Source organism: Vanessa cardui, chromosome 14 (assembly GCF_905220365.1).
Source record: "Vanessa cardui chromosome 14, ilVanCard2.1, whole genome shotgun sequence".
NCBI lineage: Eukaryota > Metazoa > Arthropoda > Insecta > Lepidoptera > Nymphalidae > Vanessa > Vanessa cardui.
Genome location: NC_061136.1, coordinates 4,198,041 through 4,220,237, shown reverse-complemented (window position 1 = coordinate 4,220,237; position 22,197 = coordinate 4,198,041). Strand labels below are relative to the sequence as shown.

The following is a 22,197-nucleotide window of genomic DNA, read 5'->3' as shown; positions in this document are numbered from 1 at the left end:
TTATTTAATTTATAAAAGAATACAGCTCTGTTGAAATAGTTATTCAAATATGTATTTTAGTAAAGATTAATCACATATTTGTTTTAAATTACTATTATTAAAAAACATGCTTTACTAACCGGCTCAACACCAAGGTAGTGATCAGCTATAGCCTGTGCGTGTTTCAGCGTGAGTCTCGTTGGAGGATGTCCAGCGCATGCGCCAGGGAGTGCTGTATCCAGCACTCCACAAACTATCCAACCGTGCCGCCAGACCACTTCTAGATTCTCGACCCTCACTGGTCCAGCCTCTCCCAGCCATTGTAAAATTGATTGTTTTTGCTCCTCGTTGGAAAATATCACTGTAATTAAATAAATTACAACTTAAAATCCGAGTTAGCGCTACTGAATGTTTATGTGCTAATTGAGCATTAAGTAATTATGTTATATCGTGAAGGAATTCATTGTGGGGAAGTCTGTCGTTGGGAGTATTTCCGACACTTATATATCAAACAATAATTTGTTGCTGAATTGAATTTAAGAATTGTGTTGCGTTGTAAGCTCGAAATCTCCACGCAAACCTCATTAACAGGAGGTCATTATATCATATACATTAGAAACAGTAATAACACAGAATGTTAAATGTTTCATTGAAACTTGGAATTAACAATTTTATCATTTATATGGTATCACGTTAATGACCTTGAAAACTATAATAAATGAAAACTAATTTTTTGAATTGATGAATTTTACTTTATTGTACACCACAAACGAAAATATAGAGAGACACAGAAAAAAGAGAAAGTACCAAAATTAATAAAATACAAAAACGTAAAATAAAATATAAAAAAATAAATGTATCTTATAAGTAAATCATTTTTATACTATATAGTCCTACTTCAGAATTTGTTAATTTACGACATCACATTAGAAACTTCGAAGAGATCAGTGTTTCTTTACTAAGTATATTGTCCATGTATTATATGCAAAAATCTTCCTCTCAAGTAACTTTATCTATTAAATAAACCCGCATCAAAATATGTTTCGTAATTTTAAAGATCTAAGCATTCATAGGGTACAGCGGTAATCGACTTTGCTTTATACTGTGTAATGATGATTTGCCAATTTTGTCAGTAAAATTCTTTTTGTTCGAAAAGTAGATTGAAATGATTGATTGAATAGTTGATCTCCTCATGTTTAGTTTGATTTAAATTTAAGAGTTTGTGGATTTTATTTCATGGTGAATGAAGATAAGGTTATTGTTTTAGTTGTTATATAAAAACAATATTTTTCAGTCATTGGTGACGTCAATATTTTCAAATAATTAAACACCAACATCGACTGCTATTAAATCCTACTCAGATTTTTTGTCTTAGGTACGAGTATGGTTCTGAATTTGATTCATGTACAGCTAAAAATACAACTACTTTTAAGTGGTATTTTTTATGTGTTAATAGTAGCTATATTTAAATAAATTATGAAGAATCGACGCGGGCAATGTTGTCAGTAATATACTATTAAATCGCTATATTGTACTCTGAAGAACTCTATTAAAATCTTACTCATGAAATATTTAATATGGTAATACGCTATTTTGATATGTGTATATATTCATTAAACGTTATATCACCTGACAATTCACAGTCGTTTTCTGCAGTGAGTTTCGAGTTTTATTGTAAGTTTCTCTCAACCTATTATATTTTATTGTCACATTGAATTATATTGCAACGGATGTATCAGATTACGATTAATGTGCGTTATAAATTACGTAACGGAGTATTAAGATCGAATTAGTCATGTATGAAACTGTTTACCCAGTGAGTACTTGCTTTATGAAATAATTATGTGCCTTTGAATATTCAAGACAAACATTGAAGGTAAGTTGATATTCAAAACATAAGTAAACATTGATTTTCACTTATAATATATTATTCATAACTTAAAGTTAAGCCAATATTTTGTTTCTTAGCCGAGGCTTAGAATAATATGTATAACTTTATAAAGGCATATACACGTATATAGGTATATAATAATAGATATATATACATTTATGGCAGGTTTCGCGTGATAGGTTTAAAATAAATATGTATACATACAGTAAGAAGTACACTATGACAACTTTAAATTATCATCTCTGTTTAAATTAAGTGTCGGGTCTGTGAGACGTGAAGAATCGGTAAGAAAATTAGTAGTTACGTCTTAATGAATTCGAGTGACGTCACAAGTACATTGCATGTTATGTACATTTTAGTGGTGGGAGGGACAATTATGAAAAAAATTACAGTCTTGCTAAGAAAAGGTTCGTCACCTTAAGATCTATTTTTTGATAATTTGCTTTAACGAGAATGACATATTACGTCGCAATGATTTGATGTTTAGTTTTAAAAGGTTCTAAGAGTTTACGAGTTGATAAAGGAATTAATTTGAAAACTGACGAAGGTTTTCATACTCTGACTTTGCTACATCCGATTCATTATGGGCCACCATTTTGTTATGTACCAGAATTTGATTTCGATTTATAGGTACATCTCTATTTTACTTTAATTATAATTTCAAAGTTCCGCTAACAATTGTGATTACATTTAATCGCATTTTTTTTTTGAATCAGTGAATTCCATAGATTATTTAGATGTCGACCAATTATATCATTTTCATTCAAGGTCGAAATGTTGTTTATTTACCTGAACTACAGGTATTGTAATCGGTAATAGCGGTCATATAGGTATGTTTGTAGTTTTGATTCGTGGCGTTAGAGCATCCAGTCGGAACTGGCGTTAGTTAACTAAATTTACATCCAAACCTAAATTTAGTTTTAAACTTGTTTTTTTTAGAATCGCACTGCGCTAATTTTGTTTGGTAGATAAAATGAAACTTTAACGTATTTTTGTTTTGTTCTATATTTGAATATTTGTATTCCTATATTCGAAGTTCTTATAGAAACTTCATTGTCAATTAAACTCTACATTGCAAATCAGTTAGGCTTTTCAGGCGTGAAGTAAAGGAAAAACCTAAATAGGTATTTAAAAATGTTCCTTTTTTAAAATTTCTGGGCTTCAGAACAAACATGATTTACCTTTTATATTTTAGTTTGTACGCGAAAACATATGGTTTAAAAAGGTTAAAACCATTATCTGTTGTGTGTAACAAAGGTTTAACTAATTAGGAATAGTCATGGTCATTAGGCGTTATTAACTACACAGAGGTGAGAGGGACCAGAGAACACGTCTCGAAGATAAGCTAAATTTGCAATCTCATAGTACCAGTACATTTTCTTTCTACAAAATTTTAAGTACAGTAAATATATTTATGTAGGACTTTGTAGTTTGAAGAGATGAGATGGCCCAGTGGTTAAACGCGTGCATCTTAACCGATGATTGTGGGTTCAAACCCAGGCAAGCACCACTATATATGTACTTATATGTGCTTAATTTTTTATTATAATGCATCTCGTGCTCGGCGGTGAAGGAAAACATCGTGAGGAAACCTGCATATGTCTAATTTCATAGAAATTCTGCCACATGTGTATTCCACCAACCCGCATTGGAACAGCGTGGTGGAATATCTATAAAACCCTCCCCTTAATGGAAGAGGAGGTCTTATCCCAGCAGTGGGAAATTTACAGGCTGTTATTTTACTTTACTTTACTTTTAGTTTGATGGATTAGGAATACATTGCGAGAAATTCTGCCCCATTTATATCCAATACGCATTGGAGAAATCAGGCGTGGCCGTTAACAAAGACTCTGAGGGACTCAGATTTAAATTTGATTTTACGACTTAAAAACCTTATGAAAAATTAGTAAGTAAGTATAATACAATTCATGAAATTATAAAAAATAATATTGGTAAGTAATTAATACCTCCGGTTTTATTTCGACCCATTTTGAACAAATCGCTGGATGGTTGGACCTTTCTGTTAGTAGAATAAGAAAAGAATAGAACGATTAACAAATTACAAATACAAACAACGATTAATGAATCTAAACATTTCGATTCGATTGTAAACAAGTACCTAATTTTTCGTCGTATTGGCTCGGGTTGATTATACTTGCGACATTTGCAATTTTTTTGGATAACATGATTTCTATCACAAGAGAGTTTAGGTGCCTTTACGTAGAAGATATTGGATGTCACAATGTTTATTTTAATTTGAAGGGCGAATTCATTATTATTCAATTCCTATTACAATGTACGAGTGTCGTGACCTATGAGGCCTGAATTCTCAGACCGCGCTTGGACGAGTTGAAGCAAGCAAGCACTCAAGTAAGATATTTAGAGAATTGTTATTCACTTACATGCTCTGAAAGCAGAGTCGATATACTTTAGTACTTTGAAGAAGAAACTTTGCTGTCCCCAGAAAAGCGTGAGCAAGGTTGCCGGAGCGAGGTAGCGTAGAGTCGTCAATATGACGTCCAGCGCGGTAGACCACATGCCGCGCTGTACTTCGAACTCAGGGTACTCGGGGATTGGAAACAACCCTGTAATAAAAACAAATCCGTTTGAACATAGGAAACTGATCTTATTATAAAAATAAAATTATGTGTTGAAAATTCTTATACTTTGGTTGTCACACAACAATAAATTTGTTTGTAAATATAAAGTTTAGTTTGAAAGGAAATATGTAATACAATAATAATTTAATTATAAAGCATAAAAATTTTGTCATACACAAAAACTTATAATATTTTTACAAAAGAGTGACTTAATTTAATATATCTCATCGTAATTCATATTTATGTTCATATACATCTTAAAACATGAGCTCCTAGTCAGATCGAAATATGACCACAAGAAAAGCAAAGACCGACTGGATTCCTAAACCAGTCAACAAGTAGCTTTTTGGCTCTGAGACTTTAGAAGAGAGGTATATCAAATGATGAGTTAGGATAATTATGACAAAAAAAAATCCGAATTATTTTAAAATTTGGTGCAATTTTTTTTCCAAAAATACCAACCAATACTCCTTTCGTAGTGCCCCAAGACATTTTCCTCGTATTCTTTCGACAATTCTTCGACACTGTCTGACATTTTTATAATTTTTGTTAGTCGTTAGTGTTTCCTACCCATTTTAACCCTGAGCCACTTTAATCAAATATAGTTAGAACCACGGTACGAATTTGCGTTAGCAATTCGTGGCAGTTTTATAGTTTTGGAACTAAAGTTAGGTTATTTATTTTAATTTGAAGATAATTTCATAATTATAATTGCCGTTTATGTTTACTTTGTAGTATTAAAATTCAGAATGTGTTATAGTTTTGTAGTTTCAATAAGGAATTTGACGAAAAAATATAAAAAGGACAATACTAAGTTACTTACGGAAATTCTCATCAAAGAACATAAAATTCACAACTGATCCAATTTTTATTAAAATCCGTTTGACAATGCGTCGTTAAAAATATTTCTCTTACAGCGTATTCAGATAAACGTCCGAACAAGATCACTAAAGCAATGTCCAATTTCATTAACTGTCCCGTAAACATACTAATCTAATCTTACAGCATTGAACGCAGTGAGAGACGACAAACTAGTTTTTGTATTCTAAACTCTATTACATGGCGTTAACAAATACTTTCGTGTGCACATAAAGCACGTTTCTGATGTCATGGTTTGTACATAATATCTGAAACCTACACGAAGATAACGATGATAATTTTCAATGAATCACAATATTAATGCAACACTTGTTCTTTCATAGTTGCGCTAAACCGACAAGTTTTTGAAGGTTTTATTTACAAATTGATTAATTTTATATCTGTATTGGTTGTATATCCAACATGTTTTGTTTTATCTGTGATGAATGTCACAGATAAAGAAAAATAATTTATCAAGTGCCAATGTAAGTAAATAGAACGCTATATTTACTTTTAAGGCGTAATATTTATATTGCTTTTACAACAGTGTATTACACTATGAAATAAAAAAGGAGCGTAAATAGTCGTTTTGTTTGTTAGTCATCAAGTTTATACATACGGTCTTGTTATGAAGAAATAATTATGTTTACAGTTTTTCGCAGACAATGAAATGATTAAAAATATCGGGAGCACTACTACTACTACAAAATATATACATAAAAATTGCTCAGTTCAATTAAGATGACAATAAAATACTTCAAAAGGTTTTTCAGACAGAGTTTTTTGGGTTATAATACAATTCTGCGAATATTAAGAATAGGTCTGCATTGTAAGTTGTCTGATGAGATAAATATACCTAATATAAAAGATAGGTATTTCTTAAAACCTAAGCCAGACTTGGTAAAGTAAAGTAACAGCCTGTAAACTGCTGGGCTAAGGTCTCCTCTCCCATTAAGGTTTGGAACATATTCCACCACGTTGTTGGCGGAATGCACATGTGGCTGAATTTCAATGAAATTACACACATGCAGGTTTCCTCACGATGTTTTCCTTCACCGCCGAGCACGATATGAATTATAATACAATTTAAGTACATATGTATGTAGTGGTGCTTCACTGAATTTGAACCCGAAATCATCGGTTAAGATGCACGCGGTCCAACCACTTGGGCAGACTTGGTAAAATCAACTAAATTATCGATAGGAAGAGAGGTGTTCCGGGAAGAAGTTATCGGCATTACGCACACTTTCTTTGGGGGTTTTCGGGGGCTCAATAGAAACTCTATATTGGAGGTCGGCATTGTTGAGCCTATATTCGGGGAGGTACTGCGTGAGAGAAGAGTACCATTGCTTTTATTTTCAGTGGGTATGAGATCAACTTACCACCCGCTTCATGCGGTGGAATCGAGCGCGTTTTTTCGAGTTACCAAATTAAAATGAGTAGATAGACATGATGTCAACATATTAACGACACCCATAATATTATAAGTAAATTAACATTTAGGTTTCATTAGAACTTAATTACTTACTTGTTATTAGAATTCTTTATAGCGTTTAAGAATTTAATAAAAATATCTTCAATAAATATTGTAAATAATTTACTAATCTCTGAACAATAAGATGATCTAAGACATTGTATTTTTTTCGGAATTTTCCCAGAATTATGACAGTGAATTTTTATCAAAAACAAGGTCGCTTATTTAGGGCAAGTTCACACTGAGTTTAGATTCTCACACTTTTTTTTATCATGGAAAGAATCTTACTTTTGATTAAACAATTATTTCTCATCAGAGCTATCACACGAACACAGAGGATGAGAATCTTAAGACAAGATTACGGATTCCTTCACAAACATATTTTGTGATGAAGTATTGTGAGATTAATAAAAGTAATAACGAACGAACGAAAATAAATAAAGTTACGAGTCTTTAAAAAAATTCTGATTCATACGAATAAAACAGCAAATATTAGAAAGGCTTCTGGAAAGCTGAAATCAATATAATTTATTTCTCTACGCTGTTCTTGTAGGGTTTGGAGAATATACATATACATATTATATTACTTCGTATGTTTTCCTAAATCAGCATTTTTCTTGGTGGCTCCGATTAATTCGATTGCGAGACAGTAAAGGTGAATTATTTATATTAGCTAATATGATATTACATGGTGGTCAAGGTCGTCTAATTAGGTGCCATCCACGGTCCACTCATTACTTATTCTTCCACCAAGCAAGGCCAAGGTGAGTGAGCCAGTGTTAAGCCAAATTTCTCACGGTACCATTTTCTATGGGCTGTGATAACTTACTATCAGATGACCTATTTAGCTGACCACCTACTATTTTATAAATAGAAAAAAGTAAACAAGAGATAAATTACTATTAAAGTGGTATTCAGATACTTTGATTAACCTCAAATGTCTAATGATGACATTTATAAAATATGGTACATGCGCCCAGGGCCGTATTTAGGGGAGGGCAACCGGGGCAACTGCCCTGGGGCCTCCACATGAGAGGGGGCCACAGTTTTCAGCAAGATAACAAATACTGAGATATAGTCAAATTATAATAATGTTACTATTTAATATTTTAAAAGTTACCGATACAAATACGAAACAAATCATAACTTACTGATTGAAATAAAAACAACTAATTAATTCATAATAATATAATTATTAGGGTGTTCACGCTTCTGTTTGTCTAGGGCCCTCACTGCTTAATGGCCCCGGGGCCTCCAGAAATTTAAATCCGACTCTGCATGCGCCTGCGATTCATTTGGATTTAAATATTATAGCGCATTTTAAGATTAGTATATCTTAACGTGTCCTTTAACTTGTGCAGGCTTTTCAAGGTTAATCTGATATTTGATACGGAAGAATACGTGTAATACATAATATACCTTATATATTAGTACTTTAGAACAATAATGGCATATAGCAGTAAATACTCCAGATTATATACCGTTAAGATAACGTCGAAGATGACAGATCACTTTCAGGTTGCACGTTTTTTAAAATTATGTAACAATTGATCAATATTAAAACATTAATAGAATATATAAATAATTAAATATAACGTTAGTGTTCTCCTTACCAATATTAGGTATTCTCAATAAAGACTAACCTACTCGTAACACAGGGGCTATATCTTAAAGTATCTACGCAAAAATATATATCTACCCTCAGTTTTATTTCTATATGGCAATTCGATCCGATCAGAAAGATCAATATAAGGACTATTCTAATAATTTTGAGCTATTGAATTTGAAACATTTTTATAAATTAGGTTTCGTTTAAATTGAATGAAAGAGGTAACATCTTAGATCATTAATCATAAACGAACATTTTTCTTATAAATACATACGCTTCATATAGGTATATATGTATATATAATAAATGTTTTAGGTTCAAGAACACACTCTGTATCTTATTCTTATCGTAACGATAACAAGATTTACGTTTCAAGGCCGCAGGTTTCGTTTTATGGACTCATATTTTTTATCTAAAAATGTTCTGCGTAATATTTTTTCAAGAACTAAAAATGTTATGAGAGCTCGTTATAATTATATTACATTAACAACAGTGATTTTTTGTAACTAAAACATCACTTTAATAATTTACATTCACAATTAAATTATAAACTTTTATTATTATGCAAAATAAAACAATAACCTATTTTTCGAATTCTTGCTATTATCTTAATAGATTTCCTTCGCTTTGCTAAAACCGGCTATTAAAATAAATGATGAATATTCTTAATAAATTATTATTAAAAGCCTTAATCGGATCTAACGGCTATTATTAATAGGTAGTTTTGTGGTTTCAACTACGTAATAGTGTATTATTGTATGTAATATACAAATATTTCATATACACAGTGCGTATCAACCTACACAGCCTATAGTTTGAAAGATTGATTTACAGTGCCGGTTAAATTATATCTATCAACGATCGGACTGACAAAAACAAACTATTCACATTAGACTGAGTTTACTGAGTATTGTGTTCTACATGATAATCTCTCCTTTTAATATGGAAATGTATCGGTTTTTAAGCTGAAATTTCACCCAAAATAATCTGAAAATTGTTGGAAAAACAATAAGCCGTTTGATTGATCATACCGATTTATTAATAAGCGAAACGGCTCCAATGAACTTTCGTATATATATATTGTTTGATTTATGAAAATATACGATATTTTGTTTCCTGCATTTATAGTAACAAAATATATATTTGTATATGACCTGGGAGTCCTTGTCCAAACTCAAACTCAAACTCAAATAACTGTATTCAATATAGAAGCATTACACTTTCTTATTGATGGTCAATTGAAACACTACCACCGGTTCGGAAAAGAAAATACCCTGACCTGAGAAGAACCGGCGAAAGAAACTCAGCGGTTTTTTTTGTTTGTCTCATATATTATAAAAAACAATTTAATATGAATTTAAATAGCCAGGAGGCGATCGTTTCATTCCAAAGGTGTGCTATCGAGGTACCAAGGTGTCCTACGGTAACTTGGAGTAAGATACCTTTGTTGTAGGGTTTTGTACAATTTATCGTACTTGGAATATTGGTGTGGTGTTTAAAGGGTGAGTGATCCAGTGTACGGGCAGAAGGGATACAACATAGTAGTTCCCAAACTTGGGGCATATTGGTAATCCGAGGAAGGAGTCAGTACCAGTATCTTTGGGCCGCTGTTCATTTATTACCGGGCGGCTCAATTGCCAATTCGTCTATATATAATGTGAGAAATAAATAAATGTTCTTAAAACAGCCTTAGAACAGCAATGTCTATTGTCACATTGTGACATTTACATTCTCTTGCTTAATGTATGCGTTATACACGTTTAAATAGTCAGTTTGTTATAAAATAATTACGTAGTACTTTTAAAATTGTAGATTAAAATGAAATAATTGAAACGTTTACGAAATTCAAGATATGTATTAATACGAGAAATGTAGAAAGGCGAATTGTAAGTCAGTAATATTAGTAAAAATACGTCGGATATAGCGCACGTAACAGTGTTATATCATTCAACATATTTCTGAAACTATGAATATTGATGAAATACGTAATTATTGTTTATAATTATCCCAACACTTAAGATTTATTTAAGTATATTAAACAGCCACGTATTATTTCAAACATATGAGTATTTTCTTTATTCTATCTATTGATTATTATTTGTGAGTATAAACGCAATTACTTTTAGTATGATGACTTACAGCCCAATTTTGTCTATGTTGGCAATTGCCAATGGTGCAGCAAACTGCGCATAATATATTAAAAACATAAAATGTAAACGAAATACTTTCTATTCATTATTGCTCATAATTCGATGGAACAGCAAAATCGAAACTACAGGAATTATTTCAGATGCAGATTTGATGGTTTAGCAATGTGCTTTGTAAGGCACGAGAGTGTGCAGCCAACAAATATCAGGTCTACTAGACCTACTGCCTCTTATAACTGATATCTAGACCAACGACGCAATCACTACTAGTCTAAAACGTAGATAAAACCTATACAAAAATGTCTTATCAATGCAATAATCAGTTTGACCGGAAATCAAGTCGAAATTAAAGGCTATTTCCTTGCCTCTAGACGTTCTATTGACTAAATATATTGCAATTTATATTTTCTAATTCTTGTTATTAAGTTTTTATAATTAAAAATCCACATTATAATTTAACGGTATATTTGTTCTAGAAAAAGGTATTTTAATCCATGTTAAGTCTTTCATAATTTTTATTTCAAAAGTTTGAATTTGGAATTCATATTTTATTTTATCTGTATTAAGGACCTTTGATATTAATATTAATTATCGTTTTTAACGGTAAATAAATATTGCGAACTTTATTAATTACTTATTAATATTGTTTGAGTTCTATGTTTATTTACGTTCATAATACATTTCTGTATGTTTTACTGAACTCACCGTTTTACTTTATGATTATATTTAGTTTTTTTTTTAATTTATAATGTTATTTAATGTTTTCACTTTATATTATATTTTATATAACATTCCTTATTTAAAAATCCGTTTGCGTTACTGACAAATTTATACACTAATTTTTTTTTACTATAAAAACTGCCACAATTATTAACAGATATTTTCACTTATTCCCGTTATAATAATTTAGTATTACGATTGATATTATTAATTATTACTTAGACACAGTTCACACTCAGGCAGAGAGACGACTGGTGATAAAATTACCTGCATTATCTATTGTTTTTTATAAGAATACTATCAGTACTGCCTTGTGATATGAGCGTTTCTTAAGTCCTTTATTTCCAAGCGTTAAGACGTATATTGACAGTTTTCTAGATTAAAAATTATCAATATTAAATTACAAAGAACAAATGTAAATAATCGCCTATACTAATAATATACGTTTTGTTTACACAATTTTAATCATTTAGTTATATTTAGATATTTTTTCTTTATTGATTTACATTAATGGGTTCAAAAATATTGTATTCAAATTAACACAATCAATCAATTTCAATTTCGTTTTAAGTCATTTTGGTAGAACTGATAATGTTGAAATGAAATTTAAGTTGTGATTATTTTATGGATTATATAAATATAATCTTTTTTATAGCAACAATAACAGCCTGTAAATTTCCCACTGCTGGTCTAAGGCCCTCCCTTCGAGTTTTGAAACGTATACCACGCAGCGTTGTTCCAATGCGGTTTGGTGGAATACACTTGTGGCAGAATTTCTATGAATAATATTTTTTATTACAAATAATAAGAGAAATGTTAGGGTTCTTTGACCTTTATACATCACAAACGGAAACTGGTGCAAACTTTTATAAGCTCTTTTTACATGCAAATGAAGAGAATAAATAAGTTTCCGAGCATAAGCATCCCCATCCCCCTACTACCCTTCCCTATAATTGCATTATTATCTTTGATTAAATTCTCATGAAAAACATCAATGCTCTTTACTAAGAATATATATATTTTATCCCTTTAGAGCTCTCAAATGAGAAAATTTGAGACTTTTTTAATTGCTCAGGAATTTCTGGTATAGATATGATAATAATGATATTTTTTTTTTAATTCTTTGAAAATTTATGAATAAAAGTAGGCGATAGCATTCACTTAACAATCGAACTGATTATAATTAATCTATAGATAATGTTTTGTTATTATGAGTCTGATGTTTGTAGAGTTGTTGAAATGAAAATTGAACACTTCCTGATAAAAATAGCTCATAATTATAAATAAAATTTGATTTCGTGATTAGCTACATCGAGAAAATAATGTAGTGTTGGCAACATTAAGTGTTTGTAACTATATAATTTTTTAATGTGGCAATAATAAAATCTGCAACTGTTTTTAAGTTACTTAGTAATTTTTTATCATTACTAGAAATGGAATGGCAAGTTAATTCTCCTATTTTGAAACAATGCACTCGTACTCTCTTCTGTAATCTTCTAAGTAGATGGGGGTAAATAATTAGAGAATCATTTTAAATCGGCATCGTAAATATTCTTAAATTTTTCACAGTGACACACACAAGGAAAAAATAGTAGTGACTTTTATGGAAAACTAATTGTAAAAATTACTTTATACCTAATTTCTTTAATTTCGGTTCTATAGTAAATTAGTGGTTCTTTAATAAATATTATGGTTTAACATATCCTTTAATGTCTTTGCAACATTCGATTTATATTTATCATCAGGCAAATTAAAGTTATCTGCAAAATCCAATGTTTGGAAAACTATTTTTTGTCTCATACGTCTAACGATACTCGTAGATTACATATATTGTGATATCTATTGATCTCCAAAACACTTATATAGATATGAGAAGATAAAACAATAATTACATACTTATCATCCATAACATAATCAAGCGGCTTAACATATTTTAAATTATTGTCTCTAAAACTTATTAGTCATATATGTATGTACATATATATAATTAACGCACGATTCTTAACCGAACTCAAACTCAAATTCCTTTATTCAATATAAAAGCATTACACTTACTTATTGATTGTCAAATAAACACTACCACCGGTTCGGAAAAAGGAACACCCTGACCTGAGAAGAACCGGCGAAAGAAACTCAGCGGGTCTTTTTTTTCTGTTATTTTTTTTTTTGTCAAATTTATAAGGTACATAGTAGGATATGATTAGAAATAGCCAGGAGGCGATCGTTTCATTTCATTCAAGGTGTGCTATCAAACATCAACTCGCTAATTGTATAGTAACCTTTTGCACACAAGCGTTCCTTAACAATTTTTTTAAATTTGGCAACAGAAGCATTTTGAACGCTTTCTGGGATCCTGTTTTAGAAGCGTATACATTGCCCCACAAAAGAGTTACTGACTCTATGCAGTCGAGTAACAGGAGTAACAAGATTGTGTTTGTTCCTTGTACCAATGTTATGAGAATCACATTTTCTCATAAAAACATTAATATTTTTCCGTACATACAAAACATTACAAAATATGTATTGAGAAGCAACAGTCAATATCTTAATTTCTTTAAATCTAAGGTTATAGATTGCGCGAATAGCCCTTTTCTGCAGCACAAATATAGTTTGGATAGCGGCTGCGTTACCCCAAAGCATAATACCGTAGGACATTATACTGTGAAAGTAACTAAAATATACTAGTCGAGCCGTATCAACATCAGTAGATCACTGAAGTCAGTAGATCAAATTCGACAATGCACTTTTTTGGGATTGAGTTTACTAATATAGAATTTACCTCGGCTTCAGGGGTGAAGGAATACTCTGTTAGGAAATTTGTATATACATAGTGTGGTAGATGAGAGTCTGCCACGTAGATCTATCTACTTAAATTTGAATGTCGTAGATTAAGCTTCAACTCTACGCCTCAAACAGAGAATAATGCATAGGCCATTGTTTGGCATTTACAGGCTATAGTATGTAAATATGTAATAAATAAACATGAGACAACAATGAGACAACATCACATACATTACTCTGATCCCAATGTAAGTAGCTAAAGCACTTGTGTTATGGAAAATAAGAAGTAACAACGGTACCTGGTACCACAAACACCCAGACCCAAGACAACATAGAAGACTAATGATAATCTATATCGACTCGGTCGGGAATCGAACCCGGGACCTAGGTGTGGCGTACCATAGGTTTTTGACGTATGTGCACACCACTCGACCACGGAGGTTGACAAATAGTATGTACAAAGTATCTAGTATAATTATAATAGACTTGTATAATTATAATATTCGCTAATCAATTGGATTTACCTCCAACCCTTGAGGTTTATAGTTGGTACAGGAGAAAGGCAATCTTTCGTAGGACATTTACAGGAGTTCTTCTATGTTGAGAATTTACCTGGAACAAAAGATACAATATGTATTAGGTTTTTACTTAAATGTTGAATATCTACTGAGAATGAAATTTATAGATAACACGAGTGGTCGAAAGAGGATGAGCACGGGGTCACCGCTCCATTACATAAAGAGGTCAGTATGCAGTGCTGCATCAAGTTTGTGACGTCACTGCAAGAGTGTGAAGACACGTTTTTTTTTAAACACAAGCTATATGCTCCTTGGAAGTTTAAATTATATTATAATAAACATTTTTTAAAAAATTGTAATATCGTAAATAGGAAAAAAAGATTTATCCGATTTATAGTATGAATATCGAAAAACCAAATATTATATATTATAAAACAATATAAATAATAATTAATTAAAATGTTAAAAATTCAAATATTATAAGATTTATGTTTTCTTTCCGTGGAACGCCACCGTCTTGATAAACGCGTTTATGCAAATATTTCATAAACGGTGCAACGTACGTTAAAAATTGTGAGAGTTTGTAATAAATCATGTTTCCAATGTGTTTTTATTTCATAGTTTTCCTCGACCTTTTTATTAGGTCATACATACTAGCCCCCCGACCCGGCTTCGCACAGGTGGACAGTTTTATATCTTATGTATATATACCTTTCATTTATATTTTTGTTTTGCTTTTTCCCGACATGCTTAAGTCGTTTTTTTATTAACACAAAAACCTTAATAAATTATATATCTAAACCTTCCTTAAGAATCATACTGTCTAATAGTGAACCCCATGAAATCAATTCACTAGTTTTGCACGAACATACAGACAGACAGACGCGGCCGGGGGATTTTGTTTTGTTAGTGTGATCAAATAATAAATAACCAGAGGAAGCTCTGTTTTCGTATAATGCTAAATTACATGTATAAAATTGATCGTACCTACTTCACCTATCGTTTAACGGTTTATATATATAAGATTTTTTTAACATGGTTATTTTTATTACTAAAGTAATTAATTTCGGGATATTTACCATGTCTTTTTATTTTTATTCGGTGTAGTTCCATATTGCGACATGTCTTGTTCACGAGACATATAAGAAATATCCCGAAATTAATAACTTTAGGTTTATATAATTTTGTTTATATAATTTTTTTATATATTTCTGCTGGTTTTAAAATGGAAGACGAAAAAAGACAAACAGCGTATCATTAGCTACAAAGTTTGTGCAGTCAAATACAACGTGCGTGACGAATTGATCTCCACTTGCCGCCACGTTCGATCTAGATTTATGTTCTTCACACATCAACTATAAACGTTCGAATGATATACAAACCATTATAGACTTTATAACATCAAAATAAAAAACAAATTTGAATGACGATTTGTTTTTTTTTTTTATTCTATACTGTTATTTATTTGTCAATGAGAATGTGTAATATGTTACTCAAACATTTATGGATTGTGTTTTTTAATACAAGCCAACTGCATAGTATGATCTATATTATTACTACTATGTTTTTTTTTTTTATTACAGAGCATCTTAACTTGCGGGTTCAAACTAGTTTTTCATGTAATACGTGTTTATATATCTATTCGTACTCGATGGTGAAAGAACACGTGAGGAAACCTGCATTTGAGTAATATTCTTCTACACATATATCCGCACATGGCATGACATAATATGACAGTACATGACAATAATTGTGTAAAAATATATTTTATGTCCTAACGTGGCAATTCTATTCTCTTTGATGGCGCCAAGGCAATGTTAAAATCGAATCAGTTATTGTATCAAATAGAAGAAATAACAAAGATCGGGTTGTGTAAATACGCCACTAGTATATGGCATCAACTCCACCACGCTACACAAATGCAGGTTGGTAGATACATTTGCGGCTTTCAATTAGGTTTCATCAGGATTTTCCTCACCTCCTCCCGAGTGTAACTCCAACACCGAGTACAAGATACACACACAATATAAGCTCAAGAAATAAACGGTGCTTGCCGAGATTTGGAACCGTAACCTAATCTCTCTATAGTATTAAACAAAAGTCACATCCACAGTCTATCAGCTTAGATCTTTTCAACTACGCAACGTATTTAATGCAGTTTCCATTGATTCACAAAGTGATGTTTGTGTGTACAATAAACACATATTATTACCAAAAATGTTCATTTTCCAAGACCAAAAAAGGATTATTCTTTTAATAGTTCTTCTTCATTCTTACAGTTGTATACAGTGCCTAATTTTGTCTGTATTAAGCCCGGGCGAAATTATAAATCTACGTGAAGACCGAGCTGCATTCTTAAAAGTATAAAATTAACATTGTATCTTAAAAACATTTAATAAAACAGAGCCAGAAAACAATGAAATAAGAAACAGAGTACTTCAATTTGTAGAAATGTTACGTAATTTCTTGCATTCCGTGAAAATTTAACTGCACGGAAAACAGTAGATCTTTATTGCTACGTGAAGGCAGCGCAGACACCAGACACGATGGATCGCTCCTATATTTCGTTTGCGGGAATCATTCTAATTTAATCTTAAGTAAATTTCTACTGCTAGTCTAAGTACGCTTCTTCCTTTAATGCGAAGGGTTGGTAGGAATTCTACCACGCTGCTCGAACGTTGGTGAATTGGCGTTGGTGAAAACACGTGTGGCAAATTTCATTGTAACACATGTTGGTTTTGACACGATATTTTTCTTGCACGAGCTGAATGAATGACACAAATTAAGCATATAAAAATCCAGTGGTGCTAACTTGGGTTTCAACTTGCAATCATCATAGACATACCCACATGCAGGTTTCCACAATACATTTTTTTTCACCGTCGAGCACGAGAATTATAAACTTAAAATAAGCACATAAAGATTCAGTGGTGCTTACTTGAGTGTGAACTCGCAATCATCGGTTAAGATGCACGCGTTCTAACCACTGGACCATCACGCTCATCTCTCCCCTAACAACATAGAAATAAAATAATGAATGTAACACAATCTTCAAAAAGCTCTCATGTGAAATTCCCAAGATATTTGATACTGACCCTGTCAAATGAAAGTAATATCGATTATTGGGAGAAATTAGTATTTTGAAAGTAAAATTTGTTCACACGAAATGCAATATCTTTAATAAAGTATCAAAGATTTACGTGAATGTGATACTCGATATTGATAGATTCCTTCTGAACCATTCCTATTGAGACTACTACAATTTATATTGCACAATTGTGAACGCAAAAACAAGTGCATTCTCGATTCGTCTATAAAAATAACTCTCCTAATTCGATGATTTACCATTAGTAACAGGTATAGGATCATCGGCTTAACTTACTTTACTTGCTGGTAGGGCTTTGTGCAAGCCCGTCTGGGTAGGTCCCACCCACTCATCAGTTATTCTACCGCCAAATAACAGTACTCAGTATTGTTGCGTTCCAGCCTGAAGGGTGAGTGAGCCAGTGTAACTACAGGCACAAGGGATATAACATCTTAGTTCCTAAGGTTGGTGCCACACTGACGATGTAAGGAATAGTTAATATTTCTTACAGGGTCATTGTCTATGGGTGATGGTGACCACTTACCATCAGGTGGCCCAGAATATGCTCGCCCGCCAACCAATAAGATAAAAATAAAACTTGTTTTCTAAACACTTGTGTAACATATTTATCAACTGCAAACCGTGCATCATTTTGGAAAGCAATAACAAAGAATATATTTGATTATTTTTATCAAATTGATTTCATCGGTATTCTCATGTCTAATACACATCTATACAGGCTTGTGAAATTCCATTAGAGATTCAATCCACTTATTCGTTAATCCTTCAACAAAATATTAATACTTTGTAACAGTCTGTTACGATTTGATGTGTGAGTGAGCCTATATTTCAGACACCACATCTTAGACGTAAGTAATTGTTGGCGCTCTTTTAGTGAAAGAAATGGTACATATTTCTTATAATGTGTTAGAACATGTGCCAATTATTTATTTTCTTTCTAAACAAAATTGTTTCATAAAACCCATTGATATGACCGATTAAAGATAATTTAAGAGATACAATAACATTCTTTTCTTTTTGATAATTGCTTTGAATTTACTTTTTTTATGATACGGATAGATGGGCTGATGATTGGATCACTTAATGGTATGTGGTCTCTATCCATAGATATCCATGATACTGTTAGAAATATGAACCATTCTTTATATCGCTATACACAATGATTGAGCCTGTAGTTACCCTGGAAATCTCTTTCTTCAAACATTAAGTATTGCTGTTAGGTGAAAGGACAGGATGAGTAGGTGGTACCCACACATGTGGAGATGCACTCCTTTTGATAGTGATTAATTAAAGAAAAGTGACTAATGTCTGCGCAAGCGCAAATGCAACATTCTTATCACAAAGATGTAAATGCTCTTACCTGTTTACAAGGCTTTCTACGTATTTGGGTCAACTACGTGCTGTCGTTTAAAGAATTTCAAAATTGTCTGTATTATAAAATTAATTTTACTTACGTATCTTTTATGATAATCAAATTATTTTGGGATTATATTATTTTTTATGGTTTAGGCGGGCTGATCGATCAATGGGCGCCACTTAATGGTAAGGGGCCGACATCGCCCATAGATATTAGTGCTGTCAGAAATATTAGTCATTCTTTAAATCAGCAATGTGTCATCAAATTTTGACAGCTAAGATGCTAGTTCCCTTGTGCTAGTAGATACACTGACTCACTCACCTTTTAAACGTGGAAAACAACAATACTTAGTGTTATTGTTTGGTGGTGAAATGTATAATAAAAAGTATCTACCCAGGCAGACAGAGTTGCACAGAAAAAAACACCCAGTCAAAGGTCACCAAATAATAGACTGTTATGTAAAATTTTGTAAAATGCAATAATTTGAAAATCGAACGAAAGTTAAAATATTTTTTTATCTTAAGAATGACACAAGGAACATCAATAGCAAATGTAAATAAAATCTATACTATAATATGGATAATATAAATTACAAGAAGCTGCCATTACACGAGAAAGTGGATTATTTTGTCTGTTCTTTTTCAAATCAGTATTGAATTTCGGTAATTATTAAGAAAGTATTTGAATATAGAATTCGACTTTGACTAATTATAATGATTGTAAAAAATAATTCAACTTTTGTACATAAGTCGATTTTGCATTCATTAATTCTTTGTAGCGTGAAATCACTTTGGGTTGGATGCTTCTAGATAACAATCGTGTTCTGAATTAATTGAATCTTAGATTAATAAGTATTTCTTATTAGTATCCGGCATTCAGATATTAATTCGAATTTTTATTAGATTTTTTTATTTACATTTTGAAGGTTCATATTCGAACGAAATGGTTCAGTTAGCACATGTCAATCTCAAGTAAAAGTTGTAGGTTCAATCTTGGACAAGTACTACTGAATTTTCTTGTAATTCATTTGTAAGTACTTATAAATAGGGTCATGCTATTCGTGACAAAAAATACAATAACCTAACATTTTATATTATTTTTAATCGTTTCGGTGTTTTGGTAATTTTTGTGAAATTTATTCTTATCCCGAATAAAATGTTAGTTACTTTATAAGATCACAGTAGTCTGGTTGTGATAGTAAAATTATCTAATTTTGAAACTAGTGTATAAATAAAAAAATCCTATTAACGACATACTTATGTAACATTATAGATAATTTCACGTGATAACTTCATATGACACTATTTACATTTTAATATAATATTTTAATGTGCCTCCATTTTATTGCCGTACAATCTAAATTTTTGGATTGAAAATTGATTACAAAAAGTTTGCATTGAATGATGACTGATTTCTTCATTCAAGAAGCCATTATCATTTCTTATTAAGAATGACACGTTCTTTTAATAAATTACAACCGTGAGAATTCTGTGAACCGATTTAGTTACGTATGTTCTTAAAATACGATAAGAGAAAAACATTTGTTTACATAGCCTGTGGGGTTGCCAAATACCGGCTCATATTAAGGTTAAAATAAATACTTATCACGTAAAAAGAAGCCTTTGCCTTTTGTACTAATTGGATAAAAATAAATATAACTTTTTAAATTAACATAATATAATGTATTTGGTTCAAAACCTAATTTGATCAATCATTAATATCACTTTAAATATATTCTAAAAACAATTCCTTTTTATTTTCATTATTTACGAAGATTACTCCATACATACAATAAAGCAAATGTTATAATATTAGTAGCATACTTATGTTTACATGTATATACACCATACAGTTAGTTCTAACTGTTCCTGTTTCCCCCGCTATACTTTAAAGGTAAAGTAAGCAATGCACTAATTGCAGTAGGAATACATATCCTTGTCAGCTTGTACGGGATCACCATATTCTACCGACGTCCCATTATCGCGCTTTTTGTCCGATTTCAAAAATGGAAGACGTTCTCAGTTCCGTGTTCTATTGCATGTTTTTTTTTAAATCGGTTTAATGTTCACAGATTACTCGGAAACAGCCTATTGATTTGATACTGTATGAATAATATATAAAAACTTTTTTTATAATAAGTTAAAATTATTCAGGCAGAATTTAATTATGTAGTACAAATTTATCGCGTGCTATGAATCTGCATACAGACGTCGCTACAACTATAGCGTGATACCATACGACGTATTTGAGCACGAAACTAATTTAATCTTATTAAATCATTAACATAACATACTAAATACATAATTAACTTTATACAAATTGAACAACTAATTTATCAGTTATTTTTCCGATAGAATAAACACAAATTGATTTAGCTTTAACAATTGCATTCTTAATTGATTAATTGTTTTGCAAACGAAATGACTTAATTTCTAAGAAATGTTGTGATTGTTATTTAGTTTACGCGATTGTAAAATTACTATTGCGTGTTAATGTTATATTAGGTTATGTTTTTAAAATTATTTTATGATAATCAAATATTATTTGTTTTGTTTATAAATAATACATTATATTTAGATTGGGTACACGTACGACTTCTTTTATATGTCTGGTGTCAAAAGTCAATCCAGTGTAAGTTTTAATAAATGCATTTTTGAAAACAAATGACGACTTTAAATATAAGTTAATATTATAATTGTAAGCGATTATTTTACTTATTTACTACACAGACTTCTATGAAAAACTTCTAAAATAAATACGTTTTTTTATAGCTATGATCGTGATATAATTATATTCATTAAGATATGAAGATGTTTTGGAATTCATAATGTAATGCATTGTCTCTCATGTACGAATAATGAAACTTTACAATAATCCGTGATACTTAAGAAATTATCGCGATTCCAAATTACGTGTAACTTAAAATATCGCACGCCACAAAACAATTGTTCGGTTAACTATGTGTAAAAATAACATTTTGATCTAGACATCAAAACAACCAAATCTGTAAGTATGGAAACATCCTTGGGATTTGGTAGATCTTTTTTATTATTTCAAACATTTAAAAATGCTTTATACATAAATGATAATGATATAATTACTAATTTCGGCCTCGGCTACCAATGTTCAAAGACTAGTCAACTATGCAGAACATATT

General features: G+C 31.2%; 1 protein-coding gene across 3 annotated transcripts in view; it reads right to left on the bottom strand.

Annotated features, from left to right (window-relative positions):
• LOC124535039 overlaps positions 1-22,197 on the bottom strand; it is a 52,366-nt gene that overhangs the window by 5,219 nt on the left and 24,950 nt on the right. The window contains exons 1-4 of one of the 3 annotated variants that reach the window (XM_047111062.1): positions 11,497-11,535; positions 4,933-5,059; positions 4,273-4,455; positions 120-340 (exon numbers count right to left, since the gene is read on the bottom strand). In XM_047111062.1, the coding sequence (XP_046967018.1) occupies positions 120-340; positions 4,273-4,455; positions 4,933-5,005 (477 nt within the window). In that variant the 5' untranslated portion in view covers positions 5,006-5,059; positions 11,497-11,535. The other 2 variants (XM_047111060.1, XM_047111063.1) reach the window with 2 other exon arrangements.